The sequence below is a fragment of the Molossus molossus genome, unplaced genomic scaffold (genome assembly GCF_014108415.1).
Source record: "Molossus molossus isolate mMolMol1 unplaced genomic scaffold, mMolMol1.p scaffold_m16_p_13, whole genome shotgun sequence".
Lineage (NCBI taxonomy): Eukaryota > Metazoa > Chordata > Mammalia > Chiroptera > Molossidae > Molossus > Molossus molossus.
In genome coordinates, this window is record NW_023425348.1 from 48,960,886 (window position 1) to 48,983,364 (window position 22,479).

Here is a 22,479-nt window from a genome sequence, read left to right on the forward strand (position 1 = left end):
AGGCAGAGAGAGAGATATAGTGATATCTATGAGAGAGAAACATCCATCTGCTGCCTCCTACATGCCCCCCACTGGAGATCGAGCTCACAACCTGAACTCGTGCCCTGACCAGGAATCAGACTGGTGACCTCTTGATGCATGGGTCCACACTCAGACACTGAGCCACACCAGCCCGGCAGATTGTGAGATTTCTAAACAACAGGGTACGTAAGTGTTTTGTTGCCCAGGTCAGCCTCACTTCTCTGGTGAGGTACAAGTTTTCAGGAACAGAGAGAAAAGCCAGCTCTTCAATGAGATAGGAGGGGCATTAGTTCTGGGCTTAGTTCCCATCAATTCCGAACATGTTGGAATCCCCTTGTCTTTGGCATTTTTATTCCCAAATCTTTCCCCAAAGAAGTAATAGTTAAAATAAAGAAAGAAATACGTAGGTTAATTAATTAATTAAATGCATTGTCTTGTCAATTATTGTGTTTTCATCCCTGCATGTCCATAGGGATTTCTCACTTTGGACGATCTTTGATGTATCAAGGGATTGCAAGGTGGATATTTCCAGGGTGTGTGTATTCAATTTATCTAAATTTTCCCTTTGATCTCTGCCTTCCTTTCTCCCCATTGCCATGATGGCTGAGACTATGATTTACTAGCGATACTCCTCAATTATTGACAAACCAACTCCAGCGACATTTATTTTTCTTCAGATACTGGAATGCCAGTCCTCTAATTCAGGATAAAGTCCCTAATTACAAAGAAAAAAAGACCTGGATTTTTACATACAACCTTTTTCATGTCCTTGACACCACTCACTATTAAGACTATTCATGCTCTGCATATGAAAAACACCAACACACACACACACACACACACACACACACACACAACCACGTGCATATTCTCAGACATACATTTGCTTTCAGTTGCTTTCTCCTTATTGGCCTTACTCTCTCCAGTTCGCTGACAGACCATGGCAGTCCTCAGGACAGAAGATAAGTCTGTTCTTCCTCCTCCTGCCATCCCAGTGGGAGGGAGCCGAGTTGAATCTGCAGTGGATGTTCATGCAGGTCTTGGTGGGATCCCATGTCCAGTCTTCAGAAACACAGACAATTTATTGGTCTGAGTAAACAGTATAAGTAGATTTACTGGTTTTTAGGTCAATATATGTTACACTATAACAAGCAGCCAAATTATTTTCAAGTATTTGTTCCAGTTTCATTTTCACAATTGAGAAAGGAGAACAAGGTGTTTGGGGGTCTGGTGGTAAGTGCAGAGATATACAATAGAGTGATTTGTGGTATAATCTATGTTTGATCTGCAAATCATCTTGACAATTGAAGGGAGGTGGAGGGTTCCTCATATGGAGTGTTTTTCTGTGGAGTGCACAGGGAAGGCTAGGATGTGTGTCCCCACAAATTACATATTCGTCGTTTTACTCTTGCCTCCATTTCAATCTGATCTGAGCTCACATCTGGGGCCCCAGAGAACTAATGCTTTTACTCCAGACTCTGTGTGAGATGGTCAGATGAGGGGTTATGCTTTTGGAATGAGAAGAAAGATATTTTTAGTTAATAAGTTTCTACCTGGAACCTGGCTCTTTATCAGATTTCTGCTCTTTAGACCCCCGCCACTCCTCCCCCCCCCCCCGCAAAAAAAACCCTTTCTTTCAAAACTCAAACCACAACACACAGTATGCATTTTTGAGTAGGTTGAGGTAGGGCTGCTTTGGACTGAAAAGCTTTGGACCAAAATATAATTGGATAACAGCAGCTACAAAGAGGATCTAATGTCTTTGAGCTTCTCTGTGAAGCGAGTATAGAAATATTAATCTAGAATATATTGGAAAAAATCAGAAACCCAAGAGAGGGTTGGAGGGCAAGGGGAATGGTGCTGGTGTCCTGGGACCTCCTCTGAGACGTTAGATTTAAGGTGGAGAGACACCAGTGAGGAAATCGGAGCTTGTCGGGTACAAGGAAGGGTGAGCTAATAGGAAACATGAATGAACTTTGCCTTTTCCATCACCCAAAGTCCATCTCCGGAGCTAACAACATTGCTGTGGTCCACATTCCAGCGTATCCTCAGAACATATTCTGAGGCCCAGGGAATAAGCCATCTTCTCATGCTCCGTGCTCCCTTTAGTCCCTACATCTCCTGATGGAGAGAAGTTCTCCTGCTTCGGGCCTCTGTTTTTTAACTGTCTAGGTCTGAAAACAACGGAGGGCACAGGAAGCTGTGTGCTGCGAGTGTGGTGGAGGAGATAAACAACAGGACTGAGATAAGTATCTGAGTACATCTTAGCAACAAAATTAAATATGAGAATTGTGGTTAAAATTTGTCAAAGGAGTTTACACAAATGCTAATAATGCCAGAATTTGACTGCGACTACAGCAATTTTATTCACAGCATCACCATCAATAGAACAGAACCATGGTTATCATCGGCATGTTCAATGTAGTTAAAATTATATCCATAGCAATAAATGCATGCCTTTCTATTTCAATGCCATTCCCCATATAACATATATATGATATATAATATAACATATACATAATATTTTGTAGTAAATCTGACACAATAAAGAATAACATAAAGAAGGTTCCTCCCTACCTTCATAGTTCTTACTGTTGCTGGGTGCAGGGCTGGATGAAGAAGGACACTCAATGATCTTATTATCTTTTTTTCTTTTATCCTCACCTAAGGACATATTAGCATTTATCTTCAGAAAGACTTTGACGGACAGAGACAGGAAGAGAAAGAGAGAAACATCGAGGTGACATCTACTGGCTGCCACCTACACGACCCAAACAGGGGCCAGGGATGAACTGCAACTTCTAAGGTACGTGCCCTTAGAGGGAACCAAACCCGGGACTCTCTGGTCCGCGGGTGGATGCAGCGGATAGTATTATCTTATGGCAAAGATGATAAAGCAAAAAATGCCAGCTCTCAGAATGCAATCCGTACAAAATTTACCATTTTAGCATTGCACTTGCAAAGCGCACCAGTTTATTTGTTGGAAATAACTCCATTCACACCTTGAAACTAAAACTGTCGACATGACTCAGCCATACGCCTATATAAATTCCACTCCTACCTCAGAGACACGTGAATCTAGAAGACTCAGTAGGGCAACGTTAGCTTACTCAACTGTGGGAAACAAACAATACCAAACTATCTGTGCTTTAATTAGAAAATCATCAACGTTTCAGTCACCCTCCCTGTCTCTTTAAGTTAATGTGTGAAGATTGCCCAGTCCAGTCTTGCCGGTCAGGGATCCTTGTCTGGATCTTCGACCCTCTAGTAGCTGCAGCACCTGAAGCATGTTCTCAGAAGAAAAAAAAAACTGATAACAGGGCACGAAAACATGTAGAGGAAATAGAAATGTTTCTCTTCTGATTTTGAAAAATTAAACTTATTTTTATTTTATTGTTATTTTTTTATTGTAGTACTATGTCATGCATAGGTTGTACCTTCTTTTAAATTTATTTTTAATTTTAATATATTTTTCAGTTCTGCTTTTGATTGTTGGTGTAAAAAGGACCACACATTTCCCATTAGAGGGGGGAAGGGGACGGTTTTGGAGGTGTGAGTGCCACCCAGGGAAAGACTCCACTAGAAGAGCACCACCTGTTAACCTCCATGCTCTTCCTGCCTCCTAGTTGCTGGTGCCATGTCAATGACACACCTGTACCACACTGGGTCTGGAAGGCTTCCTCCTCTGGCCTGTCTAGGTCACGAACAAAAACTGGTAATTAACTGGTGGACCTCTAAGATTCAATGGTGTTGTGGAAACATTTTTTTCAATAAGTTCAAACATTTTCTAAATAGTAGCTCTTTTAGCTGCTATTTACAAAGAAGAATCTTTTCCAGAATTTCACTTTACCTTCCACTATGACAGCTGCTATCACTCAGCTCTAATGAACGGAGCCCTACCACTGATTATCCTCTCATCACGCTCTGCTTTACAAAGGGCAGGTCGCCAGACTTTCTCAATCATGATTTTATCCCTAGTAGGTATCTTAGGACATACATAGAGAAAAACCTTAACTAAGAGATATAGAATTCAATTGAAATTGTGAGTATTCATGCAAGCTGTAGAATGTATCATTGGATTTCACATTCTTCTTAAATATTCTTGTTAGAATAATCTGAGAAAGGGTTAAAAACAGTGATTGAGGGCTGGTTACAGTGCAGATTGTAGAACATACTGAAGCGTTAATTTCCTGAAGTGTGTGGGTAGTGACTTCCCATTGTGTTGTTCTTAAGTTTCTGCTCTGCTTCCTAAGTTTCATTTCCTGTCCTATAAACTTCACTTTCATTTCTCATTCCTCTCCAGTGGGGGAGCTCCTCTGTGGAAGGTTGTCTCTGGCTTGGTGTGTAAATACTGACCAGACTTACACCTGATCTCCACTGAATTAAGACTCCTGTACATCTACTGAAAGTAAGTGGGCTGATTTCTAAGAGCAAGGGAGAAAAGGGTTTGGGGGTGCTGACTGAATTTGTTTATTGTCTCAAAATGTGTTTTTACAGCTGCTCTTCTTGTAGGTGTCTCTGCTGGTGGCAGGGAAGTAACACTGAGTCTGGGGGAGAGTGGTCTTTAAAGAAGGGAGTTTAAAAGAGCACAGTCTTATGTGTTTCTTGAAGGAACCAGACTGAGTTACCCTCATCTTCCTATTCTGTAGTTTTGACTTGCTAACTTTCCAGTGTAAGCCAGAATACTCTCCCCCCCCCCCCCCGACAGAAAATCCCTTCCTCCTTTTCTCCAGGGAAGCCTGTGAGATGGGGCCCTGTTTTCCCTCTTCTTTAAGCCAAAGTGTCTGGTTAGGGCCAGCAGAAGTGAGAGCCCTGATCTGGATGCTAGTAAGAGGAACGGGATCTTAGGGGCTCTGCCAGGGATCAGATCCTGGAGAAGCTGGTCCTTTTACTCTTTTGTTAAATTTCATTTTTTTTTTCACAAAAGTTTATTCTATGATGTGCAATATGTTTGTAGACAACCCTTTTTCATTCTAGATATAAAACAGATGTTCTGATGAGGAATCCAGATCTTAAAACAGAAATGGAATTAAGGATCACCAAAGCCACAGGCACAAGGAACGGCTCAATTCTGGCCAAATTTCTCAATTTCACATGTGTCCTGGGTCCTTCTCTGTGGCCTTTGCTTTCAGCGCCTCAAGTTTCTTCTGCTCCTCTTTTCCTTCTACTCGAATCCCTTATCTTCCTCATCCATCTTGTTGGGCTTCTTCTTGGGCTGCTTCATGGGCTTTTTTTTGCCACCTTTGAGACTGGACATGACACCTGCTGCCCCTTTCCTTGACCCTGATTCGTGGTTACTTCTGGGAAGTTTTGCACAACCTTCCTGGTAAATGTCAGCCTTTGGGCAGCCCGATGAGAGAGGCTGTATGGCCAGATTGCTGCCCATCTCTGTAGCTCCCATATGGCCACTTGTCCCACTGAGGGTCCAAGAACAGGAAATTTGTTCTCCCCTGAGTACCATGCTCGCTTTACCTCAGTGCACCCCATGACTCTCTGGTTCCCTCTCCTGCTGTAGAACATTTTCAACATCATCTTAGACATACTCTTCCATTGTTGATTACCTCAATTAACCCTTTACTCACTTTTCCCTTGCTCGGAGGTAAGAAAAGGAGTGGTAATTTTAAGAAAGAACTCTATCTTAATCTCACTTTTGAGCAATTTGTACATTGATCTATCTGTTACAAAGATTTTATGAAAGTTTTTTTATTGATTATTTAGATGAAGAGGAAGGGAGAGAGATAGAAACATCGATGAGAGAAAACATTGGTTGGCCACCTCTTACATGTCTCCCGCCGGGGATTTGGCCCACAACCTAGGTATGTGCCCTGATCGGGAATCTTGGTGCATGGGTCAACGTTTAACCACTTAGCCACACCGGCCGGGCAGGTACATAGATTTTGATGTGTACTTTCCTTTCCTCCCTCCATCTCAGAGAGCATATCTTATACCTGGACAAGGTTCATATCTGGCATATATGTACTGAAATTTTGTCCTTCAAAACAGGTGAAAATAAATTTTTATATATTTTAACATTTTTAATTAAAATCACAATAACAAATGCATTCACCTCTGTTATAAAACTGTACTAACTTCAATTGAACAAATAATATATATTAAATACCTACAAAATTATATTTGGTGCTGGAGAAAGAAAGTAAAAAAGCAGTAAAAGAGTAAGGTGATATAGAACAAGATGGAAATCACTCTGGTGTAAATGTAAAACAAAGAAAAGAGAACAATAAACCAAGTGGGCTACAATAGGGCAAGGTATCTATAGAGCCCTGATAATGGGCTTTATAATTTTAAATAAATTTCAGGATAGGTCTCAGTATGAGAAGGTGATTTTGAGTAGAGCCTTCAAGGAAATGATGGTTTTTGTTTTTGTTTTTTCTGTCCTGAGTGATTAGGAACATAAAGGCAGCCAGTGTGGGTTGATGGGAAGTTGGGCTGAGAGGCTGAGGCAGTAGAAGGAGATGTGTAATGTGAACCTAACTAGGCCATGGTCAAGACTGACTCACTGATGGTGTGTATCTGAGCAAAGGAGTGACAAGATTGATGTATACTTTAAAAAATCACTCTGGCTGCCCTGGCCGATTTGGCTCAGCGGTAGAGCATTGGCCTGTGGTCCAGAGAGACCGGGGTTCGGTCCCCGCTAAGGGCATGTGCCTCGGTTGCAGTTTGTCCCCGGCCCTGGTTGGGTCGTGCGGGTGGCGACCACTCGATGTGTCCCTTTCATGTCGATGTTTCTCTCTCTCTCTCTCCCGCCCCACTTTATCTGAACAAAAAAATGGAAAAATGTCCTCAGGTGAGGATAAAAAAAAAAAAAAATCACTCTGGCTGATGTTGAAGAGTGATGAGAGCAGACAGAATGAGACCAGTGACAGAATCAGGAATACTAGTGGGGAAACCATTTCTGGAAGCCAGGTAAAAGACTACTCAGTTGGATGGGACCTAATGTGAAGAAAGTGCTGCAGGATTTTCTGATAGACTGTCTGAGAGAGAAAAGAATAGTGTAGAGGTAGTTTATGAAGATGGCTTCTGTTACCAAATGACTTCCTTGAACTAAATTGACCAGAGAGCTAGAACCCTTGGGGGAGGTTCATTAATGTGGTGCAGATTAAATCCTCGACTAAAGAAGGGGGGGTAGAAGAAAGAACTCTGAATGGGAGAAGTTGCAGTATTTCTGAGTTTTCCAGGTGTTTGGATGCCAAGAACAGATTCACCTTCTCATCAGTAATTCCTGACCGAGAGTACAGGAGAGGTTTCAAGAGTGTTGACTAAACCCCTCACAGAACTTTCTCAACACCATGGAGACCCTTCTATTTTTCTTGTCTGCACTGCACAGTATCAGAAAGCCTCTGTAAGGACAATTAGGATATAGTGACATACGAAAACTCAGGACCTAGTTGGCCCTTAATTTATTCTCCAAAAACTCCTACATTAAAAGGTGAGTGGATGAAAAAGCTGTGGTACATATACACAGTGGAATACCATGCAGCTGTAATAAAGAAAGATCTCTTATCCTTTAAGACGACATGGAGGGACCTGGAGAGGATTATCTTAAGTGAAACAAGCCAATCAGAGAAAGACAAATATATGCTCTCACTTATTTGTGGACTATAATGAACAAAACAAACTCATGAACAAAATAGACCCAGAGATGTAGAAGTAGGGTACAGACTGACAAACCTCAGAAGTGGGGGTGCAGGAGTGAGAGGGAAGAAATGAACCACAGAACTTATGTGCATTTATGTGTAACAAATGAACATAGACAACAATGCTGGGGAGAGGGCTGGGGGCGGGGTAGGGAAGAGGGTGTCAATGGGGGGAAAAGGAGAAACATAAAAAATAAATCAAAAATAAAAACTCCTACATTCATCATCTCAAAAAGCAAGAATACATTTTGACTCTGTCTGTGTGTCTGTTTTTAGTGAAGGGGTTTCTATGGTATAATGCTTCTTCAATGATATAATACAGTAAATAAATAAAGAAAAAATAAACACTTGTGTTAGTTTTCTAGAGCTGACAAAAAAAAAGAACTACAAATTAGTTAGCTTAACTGTAATCTGTTCTCACAGTTCTGGAGGCTGGGGATGTATCACCAGTGCTGTTGGCAGGGTTGGCTCCTCTCAGGGCTGTGAGGGAAGGACCCGTTCCGTGCCTCTGCTGACTTCTGATCGTTGGTTGGCATTCCTTATGGTTCGTGGAATCACCCTGATTTCTGCTTTTTATCTTCACATGGCAATCTCCATGTATGCGTGTCTATCCCTGTACTAATTTCCTCTTTTCATAAGGACACAGTCATGTTGGATTAAAGCCCACCCTAATGATTTCATTTTAACGTGATCACCTGCAAAATCACTCTTTCCAAATAAATTTACACTCAAACATTCTGGGGGTTAGATTTCAATATCTTTTAGAAGGACACAGTTCAACTCATAAGAGCACTTAATGTGCTTGGAACAGGACAGACTTTACCTCTCTAGTGTATGGCTTCCCTTAATGTGGAGTGTTTTCTCTCATGATTGACAGATGCCTCATTGGAATGTATAACTCTCGGGTCTCTACCAGGTGTGTGAGCCTGAGTATACGAACTCATCTCTTCCTCCCTAGAAACACACAGCTTTAGCTTGGCCAGTGTGGCTCAGTGGTTGATCATCAATCTGTGCACCTGGAGGTTGCCAGTTTGATTTCTGGTCAGGGCACATGCCTAGGTTGTGGATCAAATTCCCGGTAGGGGACATTTAGGATGTGGCTAATCGATGTTCTCTCTCATTGATGTGTGTGTGTGTGTGTGTGTGTGTGTGTGTGTCTCTCTCTTCTCTCAAAAATCAATAAAGAAAAATAAATAAATAAATAAATAAATAAATAAATAAATAAATACACAGCTTTAGGTGACTACTGACATATTGCCTTATGTCCTGGCCAAGGTAAAGGCTCAATAACTACAGACACAGATTCCCTGGGACTACCCAGATGGTCCTGCCCTCTCTGTTTCTACACCCCTGCAGCACTAGGTATCAATCTATTTCTTTCAAAGTCTACCTCTAGTTTTTGTTTTTTGTTTTTTTAAATCTGTGCAGGAAAGCATTGCATGGCAATATTGAGGGTGGTATGTTATCAACAAGAGAGAACTCTTCCTATTTTAAAAGAACTTTGACCTCTGTAAATAAACTATTTAATTTACACATCTGAAGAAAAGAGTACTGCTTTTATTTTTAAAGTTATTTTCTTTATTTATTATTTTAATTTTCAATTACAATTGACATTCAGTATTATTTTGTATTAGTTTCAGATGTACAGCATAGTGGTTAGACAATCTTGTACTTTACAAAGTGTTTCCCTCTCAGTATTTCAAGTACCCACCTACACCATACATAGTCATTACAATATTAGTTACTATGTTCTCTGTGCTGTACGTTTATATTCCCATGACTGTTTTGTGACTACCAATTTTTTCTTCTTAATCCAAGAAGAAAGTACTCTTATTGGTCAAAAATTGTATATAAGAAATAAATAGGTCAAGGTGATCTCTAAATTATAGCTGGTCATAAAATTATTAGTGATAAATTTGCCTCTGTATTGTGTCTTTTCTGTTTCTATAGGGGTCTGTGGGAATGGGTTTGAGGGCATGGGAAGGATCTGTGTGGGACAGGTGTGTTAACAGGTAAACACTTCTCAGGTATTGGAGAACTGCTAAATAATGGGAAAGAAGATGAAAAGTTGATTTAAAAAAAGAAAAGGTCAAATTGCCTTGGCCGGTTTGGCTCATAGAGTAGAGTGTCGGCCTGGAGACCTGAGGGTCACAGGTTCATTCCCGGTCAAGGGCACATTCCTGGGTTTGCTGGTTCCATCCTGGGCCCTTGTCGGGTTTGTGGCAGAAACAACCAATCGATGTCTCTCTCACATTGATGTGTCATTCTCTCCATCTCCCTCCCTTCCTTCCACGCTATCTAAAAATCAATGAAAAAATGTCCTTTGGTGAGGATTTAAAAAAGGAAAAAGTATAATCATCTGTGGAGAGATGGGGAGCAGGATGCTTCTAGTTTTATATTTGTCAAACATTGTGTTCCTGTGTGATGCACTGTTCTAGATGCTGGAGGACACATGTGTGAACAAAAGAGTGACTAATCTATACATGAATTAATTGTTAAGAAGAAGAGGTAGGAAGTTAAAGATGTTATACATTAGGTAGTAAAAATAAGAAAAATATAGCAAATGTATAGCAAACAATAGCACTGGTGGTTTTTCTATAGATAAGTTAAGGTAGGTCCTTCAGATAAGGGGATGTGTGAGGTGGAGACTGGATAAAATGTAGGGAGGAGTCATGCTGACATCGGAGAGAAGATCATTCCATGCAGAAAATAACAAGTGCAATGTTTCTGAGACAGTGGTGGGTTCAGTGCTTTAGTATCAAGAATATGTTTTTTCATGGGAACGAAAGATAGGAGAGATGAATCTCAGTGGCTGCATACAAAGTGAAAGAATTCATATTCAAAAACACTTATATTATGATTTCACTGTTATGAATTCATCAGTAAAGGTAATTCCATAAAAACACAAGGGAGATTAATGGTGGCCTGAGGCTCGGGGTCAGAATGGGGGTGACTGCAAATAGCATTGAGTTTTTTTTTTTTTTTTTCAAGAAATAGAAATGTTCTAAAGTTAGATTGTGGTGACAGCTATTCTGTTCCATAAATTTACTAGAAATTCTTGAACTCTTAAAATTAAAGCATGTGATGTAAATATAACTCAATGAAATTGTTCAAATAAAGTAAGTCATGGAGGAAAGATGAGCAAAGGTAAAAAGCCCATGGGGTGGCAGTGTTGTTAGTGTATTTAACATGTGGGATGTGTTTGGCAGTAGGGAAGAACAGAAAAGACTAGTGATGAATGACACAAAGGTTTTGGTAGGAAGGGCCTCAGCTTGTCCTTCTATCCAGTAGAAGAAGATAAAATGGCAACCGTTGCCTTGGTGGGGTGAAATTTATGTGACATAAATAAGAGCTAAGTGTTCCAAATTATTGTGAAGAGTCTTTTTCATTCTGTCACTGACTCCTCTTCTTCTCTCTTTTCTTTTCTTTGTTGAATATTAATATTGTGTCCTGTTCTAAACCGCTGCACAACCTGTATCCTTTCTATCCCTGCCTTTCTTATGCTCCTCCTTCAATATTCACAGCCTTGCAGCAGTTGGTGAGCAGGAAGAGCCTCTGGAGTCAGGACAGGAAGAAGCCAGGGGAGCATGGCAATGGATTCTTCACAAGTGAACATAAAGGAGGAGTTGATCTGCCCCATCTGCATGGATCTCCTAATAGGACCCCTGAGCCTGGACTGTGGACACAGCTTCTGCCAAGCCTGCATCACTGCCAACAAGTCACTGAGCAACCTGGAAGGGGAAAGCCGCTGTCCTGTGTGCCAGAGAACATATTATCCATGGACCCTCCGGCCTAACCGGCAGCTGGCCAACATAGTAGAGAAATTCAGGGAAGTCAACGTGAGGTCACACCAGTGGCAGACGAGAAATGTCTGTGAACGCCATGGGGAAAACTGCCGCAACTTCTGTAAGGAGGATGGGAAGGCTATTTGCAGTCGTTGTGTCCAGGAGCACCAAGGTCACCAAATATCCCCCATGGAGGAGGTGGTCAAGGAATGTCAGGTAGGCCCCAGAGTGTGAAAACATTGGGCAGAATGTTACCTGAAGTGCCTTCTTCACTGTTAAATCCTCTCTGTTCCCCTCGTCACCATAGAACTCAGGCCTGCATTCTCTTTCATGCCCGTGGCTCAGCTTCGGAGGCCTGAAGAACAGTTCTGTGCATTCATTCATTTTCTTCAACAAGCATAGACTACACAGTCTCAGCGAAGAGAAGTTGTATACGTGAGCACTACTTCCCAAGATAAGTTCTGATTACCCCTGTGAGCAGACGGGGTTTTTAGGAACATGTTTGGTTAGATCTGGGAAAAGTGCTCATGAGAGGAAAGAACTTTATTTGCTGCAGGACCAGTTTTTTTCTCTAGGAAAGGCAAGATGCAAACTACTCTTGAAAAAGGGATGGAAACTGGCATCACCCAGGATAAAGAACACATTTACCTCCTCGGATTGCTGTCTATATTCTCAGTTCTAATTTCCAGTTTCATTTCTTTTATTTTTCTTTATTGATTTTTAGAGAGAGAGGAAGGGGGGGGAGAGAGAGAGAGAGAGAAATATCGATGAGAGAGAACATCGACTGGCCGCCTCTTGCATGCCCCCCACTGGGGATCAGGCCCACAACCTGGGCATGTGCCCTGACCGGGAATCAAACCGGCAACATCCTGGTGCATGGGTAGACACTCAACCACTGAGCCACACCTGCCAGGCTCCAGTTTCATTTCTAAACTCTAGTCTCTTCTGAGATGCGCCTGCTTTCTCCACCATTCATCTCTCTCCAGGTGCTGAGAAAGCCCATAGCTTGACTTTGGTGATTCCTTTCTTACAGGGGAAGCTCCAGGAAGCTCTGAAGAAGCTGACGCAGGAGCAGCAGGAAGCTGAGGAGTTAGAAGCTGCTATCAGTGAAGAGAGGGATACCTGGAAGGTAAAAAGACATAATTTCTGAGGGCATTCTAAACAGGAAACCGGGCAGCACCTTGTCCAATCACAAGGGGTCCCCTTCCTCCTTGTTACCTCAGAATCAATGAATCCAGAAGACATGTGACTAGTCTTCATGCAATTCCTTCTCTATTAAGGGTTTGGAGTTACAGAATAGACATTCCCAAGTGAAAGCAACTATTTGGAGGCAAAAGTATAGAAAGAAGCATGTCAAAGTGATTCATGAATCCCATGTTCCATTTCCACCCTCAAGTTTGAGGCTCTGATACTTCAAGAAAACACATTAAGGAAGGCCCAGGATTTCCTGTTTTGGAGATATGGGTGGAGTGTCATATGCAGTGTGGCATGATTATCTAGGAGCGGTATCTGCGATCCAAGCCTCATCCGTGTAACACCTTGCGTCTCCTGGTGGGCCTTGAGAAAGTGGACTTGAGTGAATTGCTTTGAGTGCAGCTCAAGGGAAAGTAGTAGGAAACATGGTTTTCCCAGGAATTTCTCATTTCCTCTCACCTTCTAAGTGCCCGTGGAAAATAGTTCTTGTCTTGGTTCTCAAGGCCCATGAAAGGTAGACCCCCAGCTAGACAGGTTGACTGCCTCTTTCCCTTCTCATTCCCAAAGAATCACATGCAGATGGAGAGAGAGAGGATTCTGAAAGGGTTTGAGGAAATGAGAGGCATCCTGGACAGAGAGGAGCGAAAGGAGCTATACAGCCTGGAGGAAGATGAAGTGAATGTGCTGATGAACTTGGCAACGGCTAGAGACGAGGTGGTCCAGCAGAGGCAATACATGCGAGAGCTCATCTCAGATCTTCAGCGCCATATGTGTGAATCCTCAGTAGACATGCTGCAGGTAGGACTTGGGACAGAGCTCCTACATGTAAGATTGGAGTGGGGGGGCAAAGAGATTAAATTTCCTTCCCTTTTGGGTCCCTATGTTTCTTCCTCATTAAAAGGTTCCTTTGACCCCTCAGTGCTCCTTCTATGTCACTCATTTCATGGGTCATCGGGAAAACGCAATGTCAAAATGGACAAGGGAAATTCACTTTATTTTATTTTTTTTAATAAAAGGCTGTGCAAAAATTTGAGACTTTCTATAGGCTTCTATTATTTGGGATCTAGCATTTGTAAGGCATTTCTTCATTAAGCTAGTCAAACAACTCACATCTCTATGTTTTGTTTTGTTGGTTTTGTTAAGGGGTGGCAAATGTAACGATGCCCATGAGAGAAATGAGCACATATGAATGTGTGTGTGTGTGTGTGTGTGTGTGTGTGTGTGTGTGTGTGTGTGTGTGTTTATGTGTGCTGCCTAGAAAAGGATTGGGGGAAACGCAGGGATTTGATAAAGGGCTTGTACCTAGTATTAATGTTACTTTTTTCCCCATGGAATTAACTGCATGACTGTGATCTTAAGCTATGAAACATATTGGGAAATTCAGGAAATTTCAGCTTTTCTCTGCTTGCCATTCTTTTTTGCTAGCTGAATAAAAATTTCTTGACTTTGATTCCAATACTGCAGTAATCAATTTCCACCTGCTGGATGTTTAAACTTCTTCCTTAAAACAAAACAAAACATGTTTTTGAGGTATAAATTACATTAAAAAATCTAATTGTAAATATACAATTCAAGGATTTGTGGGAAATATATTAAGTTATTAAACCGTGTACAAATTCAGTTCAACATTTAAAAAAACCACAAAACTCTCCCTTCCTCTGAATTACTTTGGCACCTTTCTCAAGAATCAATTTGCTTTATTGTATTTCTGTATTATCATTCTTTTTCATGAATCTCTATATTTTTGCACTGATACTCCAAGTTTTTTATTACTGTCTTCATAGAAAACTTTGAAATTGGGTAGGGTAATCTTCCAACTTTTTTTTCCCCAAAACTTTTTGAAAAATAGTGAAACAAGTCTATTTAATTTCATTTCAAAATAATTTTATTCTAAGTCTATTCTATTCTTATCTATTCTATTCTAAGTAGTTTTCTATGGAGACCATTTTAAGCACCTCTCTCTGCCCCAGAGATCCTTTAGTGAGTTCTACTGCCATCTAGTGGGTAGAGGCCAGGGATGCTGCTTATCTAGCTACAAAGCATAGGGCAGACCCCATTGCAATTGCCTGAGCCAGAAACATTGTTCTAGGTCTCCCTGAATTTTCTATGAAAAATTTTCCATATATTTTTAATTTTTATTAAAAACATGCCAGGATTTTTATAGAGTGAGGATATGGTAGTCAGCTAAGAAATGGACTGTATAGGACAGTTGTTTGTCTATCCAACCTCATTCAATTCCTTTTTTGTTTTTTGTTTTTGTTTTTGGTAACTACTTCTTGAATTACCCTTTGAGGAATCATCTGTACCCTCAGTCCATGTAGTTGATTAGAACTGATAAAATCAGTAGCGTCAGGAATGTGTATGTCTCTCAATTATAGGTAAGTCAGCATATTTAATTCCTGTATGTTTACCAATGGTGCAGCAATTATAAGATAAGCACCTAACCCATTCAGGGCAATGCTTTGTATGCCTTAGAATTTTATTGTTATGACTAGAAATACAAATTCCCTTTTCTTCTAGGTAATATATCAGAAATTATCATTTAAACCTGGATGTTCAAGTTGATGCCATATAGAGAATAAAAAGAAAATCCATACAGCAGGTCGAAACACACAATTTTGAGAAGAAAGAACAGATCCTGATGACAAGATTTTCCCTAAACACCTAGCTAATACAAAAGTTCTAACTGCTCCCTGCGTTTCTATTTTCTTTTGAATTAAGCCAGTTTTAGTTTTTTTTTTGTTTTTTTTTTTTTGTCATTGAAAATAACAATGACAAACCTAATACAGAGAGTAAACATTTTTGAGGAGGTACAGCCAACTGGTGACCAAGGCTTTGTTGGCATGAAAGGACTTAGAAAAGAACAGCAAACCAAATACATTGGTGTATTTCTGTTCAGAGAAATAAGCAAATAATGTTATGCTAGGAAGAGAAGATAGCTAAAAAGAAGCTTTGGCTATGGACTGGACTGGCTTAATACAATATTGCAATTAAGGATATATATATATATATATATATATATATATATATAATCCTCACCCAAGGACATTTTTCCATGTTTGTTCAGATAGAGTGGGAGGGAGGGAGGGAGAGAGAGAGAGAAACATCGATGTGAAAGGGACACATCGAGTGGCTGCCACCCGCATGACCAACCAGGGCCGGGGACAAACTGCAACCGAGGTACATGCCCTTAGCGGGAACCGAACCCAGGTCTCTCTGGAACACAGGGCGACGCTCTAACTGCTGAGCCAAACCGGCCAGGGCAAGATATATTTTTTAAGACAGTGATGAAGCAGATATTGATACCATTCTGAACAGTGGAATGTAAATGGTTGGGCAACAGTCTGCTTCATTTTACACTTCTCTGCTTCTGGCTTCTGTGGCTTCTTTCACACTTACGCACTGGTGAGATTCCCTTCAGGCAGTGTGTAGAGGGTATATAGAGCAAGGAGAGGGAGGCCAGAGAAACATTTGCTTGAAGTGCTAATTTGCTTATTCCTGCAGGAAAAGAAAATATACGTCTTGAGAACTGCAATGAGTAATTATACATCTTTGAGTCTTCAGAGCCTGGAATGATGTCTGACACATAAATTTACCTTTGTCAGTAGAAAAAATAAAAGTATAATGAAATAAGGGGGTCTTCTCATGAATGTATATTAAAGAAATAGTAGACCTCCTCTTCTCTTCCTTTTATTTATTTATTTATTCATTCATTTATTTTTGTTTCAAATATACTTTTATTGATTTTTTTTTTTTAGAGAAAGAGGGAGAGAGACAGAAACATCAATGTGAGAAACATCTATTGGCTGCCTCCTGCACGCCCCCTGCTGGGGATCAAGCCTGAAACTGGGCATGGGCCCTGACCAGGAATCCAACCAGGACCTCTCAGTCCATGGGACGATGCTCAATTCACTGAGCTACACTGGCTGGACTCCTCTCTTCCTTTTAAATATATTCCATCTCCAGATCCTGGAAGCATCTTTCTAACATCCTCACATGAGTCCTCTGGGATGGTCGGCCTGGGTCTTATCTCTACAGTATTTCTGCCATCTATTTGTTTTGACCATCTATTTATTCACACCATATCAAGGGGTGCTGGGGTGTGAGGAGAAAGGTGAGTAAAATATTACAAGGCAGGAAAGCTTATCACTCCTTCAAGGGTTGCCAGACAAATCAAGGGATGTGTAGTTATATATATATATATATTTTTTTTTTTATCCTCACCCGAGGACATTTTTTCATTTCTTGTTCAGGTAGAGTGGGAGGGAGAGAGAGGAACAGAGAGAGAGAGAGAAACATCAACGTGAAAGGAACACATCGAGTGGCTGCCACCCGCACGACCGACCAGGGCCGGGGACAAACTGCAACCGAAGTACGCGCCCTTAGCGGGAACCGAACCCGGGTCTCTCAGGACCGCAGGCCGACGCTCTAACCGCTGAGCCAAACCGGCCAGGGCTGTGTAGTTATATTTGAATTTCAGATAAATGACACTTTATTTTTTAGCAGAAGAGTATCTTAAATATTGCGGAATTCATGCTTGTAGTAAAATATACTTGTGATTTTTCCAAAATTACATTTTAACTAGTCATTTCAATTTTCTAAATCTGGTAACCTTGCACTTGACTTATGTTTTTCTCTTCTCCCCAGGATGTGATTAACGTCATAAGAAGGTATGTATGTGGGACCAGGCATAGTCCTTTTTGTGTGTGATGACAGAATTATAGCTATAAGAGTAATTTTGAATCAATCATAATTTTAAAAAATCACAGACCTGGAAACTTGGGTATACATTGTTTCAAATTGCTGATAACAGGTGAAACTTTTTGTTGTTGTTGTTGTTAATCTTCAACCGAGGATATTTTTTTCCATTGCTTTTTAGATGAGAGTAAAAGGGAGGGAGAGAGAGAGAGAAAAAGAGGAGACACATCGATGGTTGCCTCCTGCATGATCCTGACTGGGGCCCGAAATCAAACCTGCAACCCAGGTACATGCCCTTGACCGGGAATCGAATCTGTGACCATTTGGTCGACGGGCTGACACTCAAACTGCTGAGCCCAAATGGTCAGGGCCACAGGTGACACTTTTTAATGGTAGCAAATTTGGGTAATGGGAGGTCACAGAATTAGGGACAATAGAAACATTAGAAATAAGAGGTTGCAGTAGCAAAACCATATGACTTCATTCATTTTAGTCAAACTTTACTCTCTGCCTCAGCCCTTGTTCCCGCACTTCACAGGTACCTGTCTTATCACATGGAGGATCTTGTTCTTTCTATCTGCCAGGCCCCCAAATTTTCCACAAAGACAGTTTCTTTACATTTCCATTTCTTCCCGAGAATAGAAAATACAAAGTCATTCTAGGTGATGTTTTGTTGCTGTTGTTGTTGTTTGTTGCAATAAATAAATAAGACTCAAGTCTCAGGGAATAATGGCTTTAGTCCTGGTGCCAATAATAAATCTTTTTTTGTTTATGCACGTTAGCATTTTGTAGAAAAAATGGCTTTTTTTTTTTTTTTGCCTGAGGTTGCCTACCCACCCGCTTGGCAGCATCAAGCACGTGAAGTTCAGACCACTATTAATTTGGATGTCTTAACTTCTTCTTTTCCAAATATTTGCAATGTTTCCCCAGAAAATGTGAACGTATATGTTTTACTCAGCAGCTGTACTGGGATAATAGGCTTAGCAAATACTTCAGACTTTCAGTACAGAAGCCCCACACTTGATAACCAAAAGCTCTCAGTAGCCAGGTTCCAGAGCCTCCCCGCTCAGCATCTGCCTGGGGATCCACATCCCTGGCCTCTTCCTGGAGGACCACTCAGACGGCAGTGGCTTCTCCATATGTAAAATCCTGTTTACTAGAGGTGCCAAACAACTTCTAGGGTACCATTACGTCACCTAATAGTGTATTGTTTTGAAGACGTAGAGAGGATGGGGTTAGTTTTTCCATTTTGGAAGGAAGAACATGAGCTTCATGAGAAGGCCTTCCCAAGGTCACACAGAGGGTAAATAGAAAGGTGGACCTACAGACCTTTCTTCAGGTTGCAGTGTCAGGGATCCCACCTGTCCCTCCTTGTGAGAAGGCATCAATGGAGTGAAAGGTAAGGGGGACAATGAACTTGGGGAGACACAAGGGAAGAAGGGTGGGTGATCAATTTTCGTCTTTTCTAGGAGTGAGATCTGGGCTTTCAAGAAGCCAAAAGTCGTTCCAAGAAAACTAAAGACTGCATTCCAAGTTCCAGATCTGAGTGGGATGTTGCAGACGTTTAAAGGTGAGGAGAACCGGGGGGGGGGGGGAGTGTGTGGGGGATTCTTACAGTATCAGAGCACAGTGAGGGAGTGGATGTTGTTTCTACTTGATGATAAGGGAGAGGAGGTAGGCTTTACAAGAAGGCACAGACACCCTGTGCCGAAGATGTGAACACGTCTAAGTGGGAATAGCCAGGTATCCTCATTCACTAATAGATAGCATCACCATCACAGGCTTCCCCTCCCCTGTTCAAAAGAAAAGGCAGCTATCAGAGTTTCCTCCTTTCTAACAACATCATTGAAACTTTTGTCATTTCAGAGCTGACAGAAGTCCAAAGCCACTGGGGTAAGAAGTTACAGGTTCTTCAAATCACCATGTTCTGATCCCTTTTCAGAAGTGTGGTTACTATTAGGTCGCATGATTTAGTTCCACCTGTTCCGCCCAAGCATGCATACATACAATAGTTCTTAAATGGTCTACTCATCACTGACCTGTTAACTCATGTTGCTCCCAGTCAACTCCCAATATTCCTTCTCACAATGTCACAGACACATACGTCCTATCTAATGAACCTAAGTGTGTTATTTTTCTTACAGTGGACTTGATGCTGAATCCACTCTATGCTCTTTCGAATGTTGTCGTTTCTGCGGATAAGAGACAAGTGACAGTTGGGAACCGTTTTATGTTTCAGAGTGCATATCCATGTAATTTTTCTGCTTTTGATGTCTTGGGAAACCAGAATTTTTCCTCAGGGAAATATTACTGGGAAGTTGATGTGTCTGGGAAGATTGCCTGGGTCCTGGGAGTATACAGTAACACAAGTATCCTCAATAGCAAAAAAAGCTCTGGGTTTTTTCTTAACCCAAATGTAAATTATCTAAATGTTTACTCCAGATTCCGACCTGCAAATGGCTACTGGGTGGTAGGGTTACAGAACGGATGTGAGTACAGTGCCTTTGAGGACTCTTCCACCTCTGATCCCAAGGTCTTGACTCTTTCCATGGCTGTTCCTCCCTGTCGAGTGGGGGTTTTCCTCGACTATGAAGCAGGCACTGTCTCATTTTTTAATGTCACAAACCATGGGTCGATCATCTATAAGTTCTCTAAATGTCGCTTTTCTCAGACGGCTTATCCGTATTTCAATCCCTGGAACTGTCCAGCTCCCATGACTCTGTGCCCACCAAGCTCCTGAACCTTCTCCTTCCCTCACCCACTTCTGTGTAGCTGCCCATGTCCTGGGTTCATCTTCTGCACCTGAGCTCACTGCTCTGTTCACACCATTTCTTCCTTGCTGTCTTCTTTTTTAGAACATTTATTGGGTTAGAAAAAGAAAAACCTTATTTACTAATTTACCTTTTCTGTATTCTCAGTGAAAGACATCTAATCCCTTCTAAAGACAGAGAAGTATTGGTATAACAAGTCTGCCTTCACATTTCTCTATATTCTTCTTTACCTTAGGACAATGCATAATCCTGCCACCCACCACCCCCAACTAAGGAGCGTATGAGTGTATGTCTGTTTGTTACCCAACATACAGTAGGTTATTCAGATAGTTTAGGGAGAAAAAAAGTAAAATATAAAAACTTTTATTTAGAGTGTTTGAGTTAAAATTCTGTATCTTCTTTTACATGGCATGTAACAATAAATAAAATTTTGTTTCTTTTTATGAGACACAAATTATGATATTAATTTGTACCCAACTCTTAAGATTTTGTGTAAAATTGCCACTCAATGTAAAGGGTCCTGTACAGCATAATAAATATTTGTTCTCATGATGACTGAAAAGTATGAGCTGTGTCTGTATACTGTGCAACGGATTTGTACCCTTCAGAGGAATAGAAAATGATCCTCGTGAAGTCTCATTGTCAAGTTCCCAGACTCTTCTGTTAAGACCACTCCAGTCCAGTCTTGTGTTACAGATCCTTTTACACAGAGGCTTGGACTGTTTTCAGGCCCCTTATTGGGAATGAGTCAGAAAACACAAAAGTATGAGTTTCCAAGATCCAGCAGAGGGAGCTATGTCTGGGGCAGCTGTTCTTACTAGGGACAGCCTTTTGGTGTTCAGGGCTTTCCCTTTGGTTTATCATCTGAGTATAACATCTCATGTCCAATCCCATGCACTTTTCTTTTCCTTATTTTTAAAATCATTTCAAATTATGATGAGGAATAGACTTACCCAGGATAATAAAGGAACTTATTTGAAGAAGCACACATTATAAATTAGGGCATGCTACTGCACAGAGCCTACTTGAAGATATAGAGTAATAACTTGTCCCAGTGGAATGAAAAGAAGAATATTTGGCCTAAGAAAGGTATGTACATGCACATTTATACGTACACACACACACACACACACACACACACACACACAATTATATGCGTAAATGCATGCAGATTATCCAAGTTAATTTTCAAAAATATCACAAAAGAAAGAATTCCTTTAGGGAGTTAAAGGAATTTATAAACTTATGAAGTATGTCCCAATGTTCCACGGCTAATGAGCAGAGGAGACTGGAAACAGCTGTGTTTCTCCAGCTCAGGTGCCCTTTCTGCACTTCATCCCCCAAGAAAAGGTAGGAGCCAAATTCACTTGGATGTGAGGTAGGAGGGAAACCCAGGAGATGCTGATTTGCAGAAAGAGCCTAGAGCATCCTGGGGAAATCTTAGGTGCTAAGAGAGAGTGATTGATGTGCTTAGGCCACGTAGCCATGAATGGAGCAGGAGCTGCTCAGGGTAATGGCTACAATCAAGTTGAACTTAATGACCAGGGTGCTCTTGCAGGTGACATGTGGTAGAGAGCGAACACTGGACAGCTAAGAGCCTTGACTGTGAAATCAGAGAGAAATTCATGAATAAAATAAAACATTCTATTTTACTTCTCATCAGAAATAAAAATACGAAGAATAACATGTTTAGAATACTGTGAAAATTAACAAATAGAATGTTTGCATTAACTTTCTCATTTCCTAGCACATAAACAGTGGTCCAGATTGGTGTTGATTCATTTTCTCTGTGATTTCAAGTAGTGAATGATAAGAATGAATATTAATCAAATTCAAATATTAGTACCTTAGTTGTGCTTTGAAGTGGAATAAGTTGATTAAGGAACCACATCATTTTTAATCTCATCTATTTGCATGATAAATAGCCTGTTTTTTAAAATTTCAAATATACTTTATTTTATACTCAGTTTTCTAGTATAAAATTCTAAGTTGTCATGTATTCTCTAAACATTCCCTTTGAATTTGCTATTTAACAGTTTGTTATCAATTATATTGTCTTTTTTATTGTGGTAAAAACCCTTACTGTAAAATTAAACATTTAAAATTTTTTAGGCATTGCAGTTAAGCAGGTTTAAACTTTCAGGTTTGCAAGATGAATAAATTCTAGAGGTCTACTGTATAACCTCCTGCCTATAGTTAACTATACTTACTGTGCATTTAGTAATCATTTCTTTATGATTATTAAAACTTAAAGAATGTTTTACTTTATTTGTTGCTACCTAGTCTTTTGCTTTAAGTACTGGAATGGTTTTTTAAATCTAAGTGACTATACTAGATAAAAATTGATTTGATCTT

The 22,479-nt window shown here is 40.7% G+C and overlaps 1 protein-coding gene across 1 annotated transcript; it reads left to right on the forward strand.

The window, feature by feature from the left end:
• The first annotated feature begins 4,293 nt into the window (after positions 1 to 4,293).
• LOC118628344 (E3 ubiquitin-protein ligase TRIM22-like) lies at positions 4,294 to 20,666 on the forward strand. The gene is made up of 8 exons (XM_036259233.1): positions 4,294 to 4,429; positions 11,201 to 11,677; positions 12,495 to 12,590; positions 13,223 to 13,453; positions 17,303 to 17,325; positions 18,823 to 18,923; positions 19,220 to 19,246; positions 19,498 to 20,666. The coding sequence occupies exons 2-8, from the start codon at positions 11,264 to 11,266 to the stop codon at positions 20,091 to 20,093; spliced, it is 1,488 nt and encodes a 495-aa protein (XP_036115126.1). The 5' UTR covers positions 4,294 to 4,429; positions 11,201 to 11,263; the 3' UTR covers positions 20,094 to 20,666.
• The last annotated feature ends 1,813 nt before the right edge of the window (positions 20,667 to 22,479 follow it).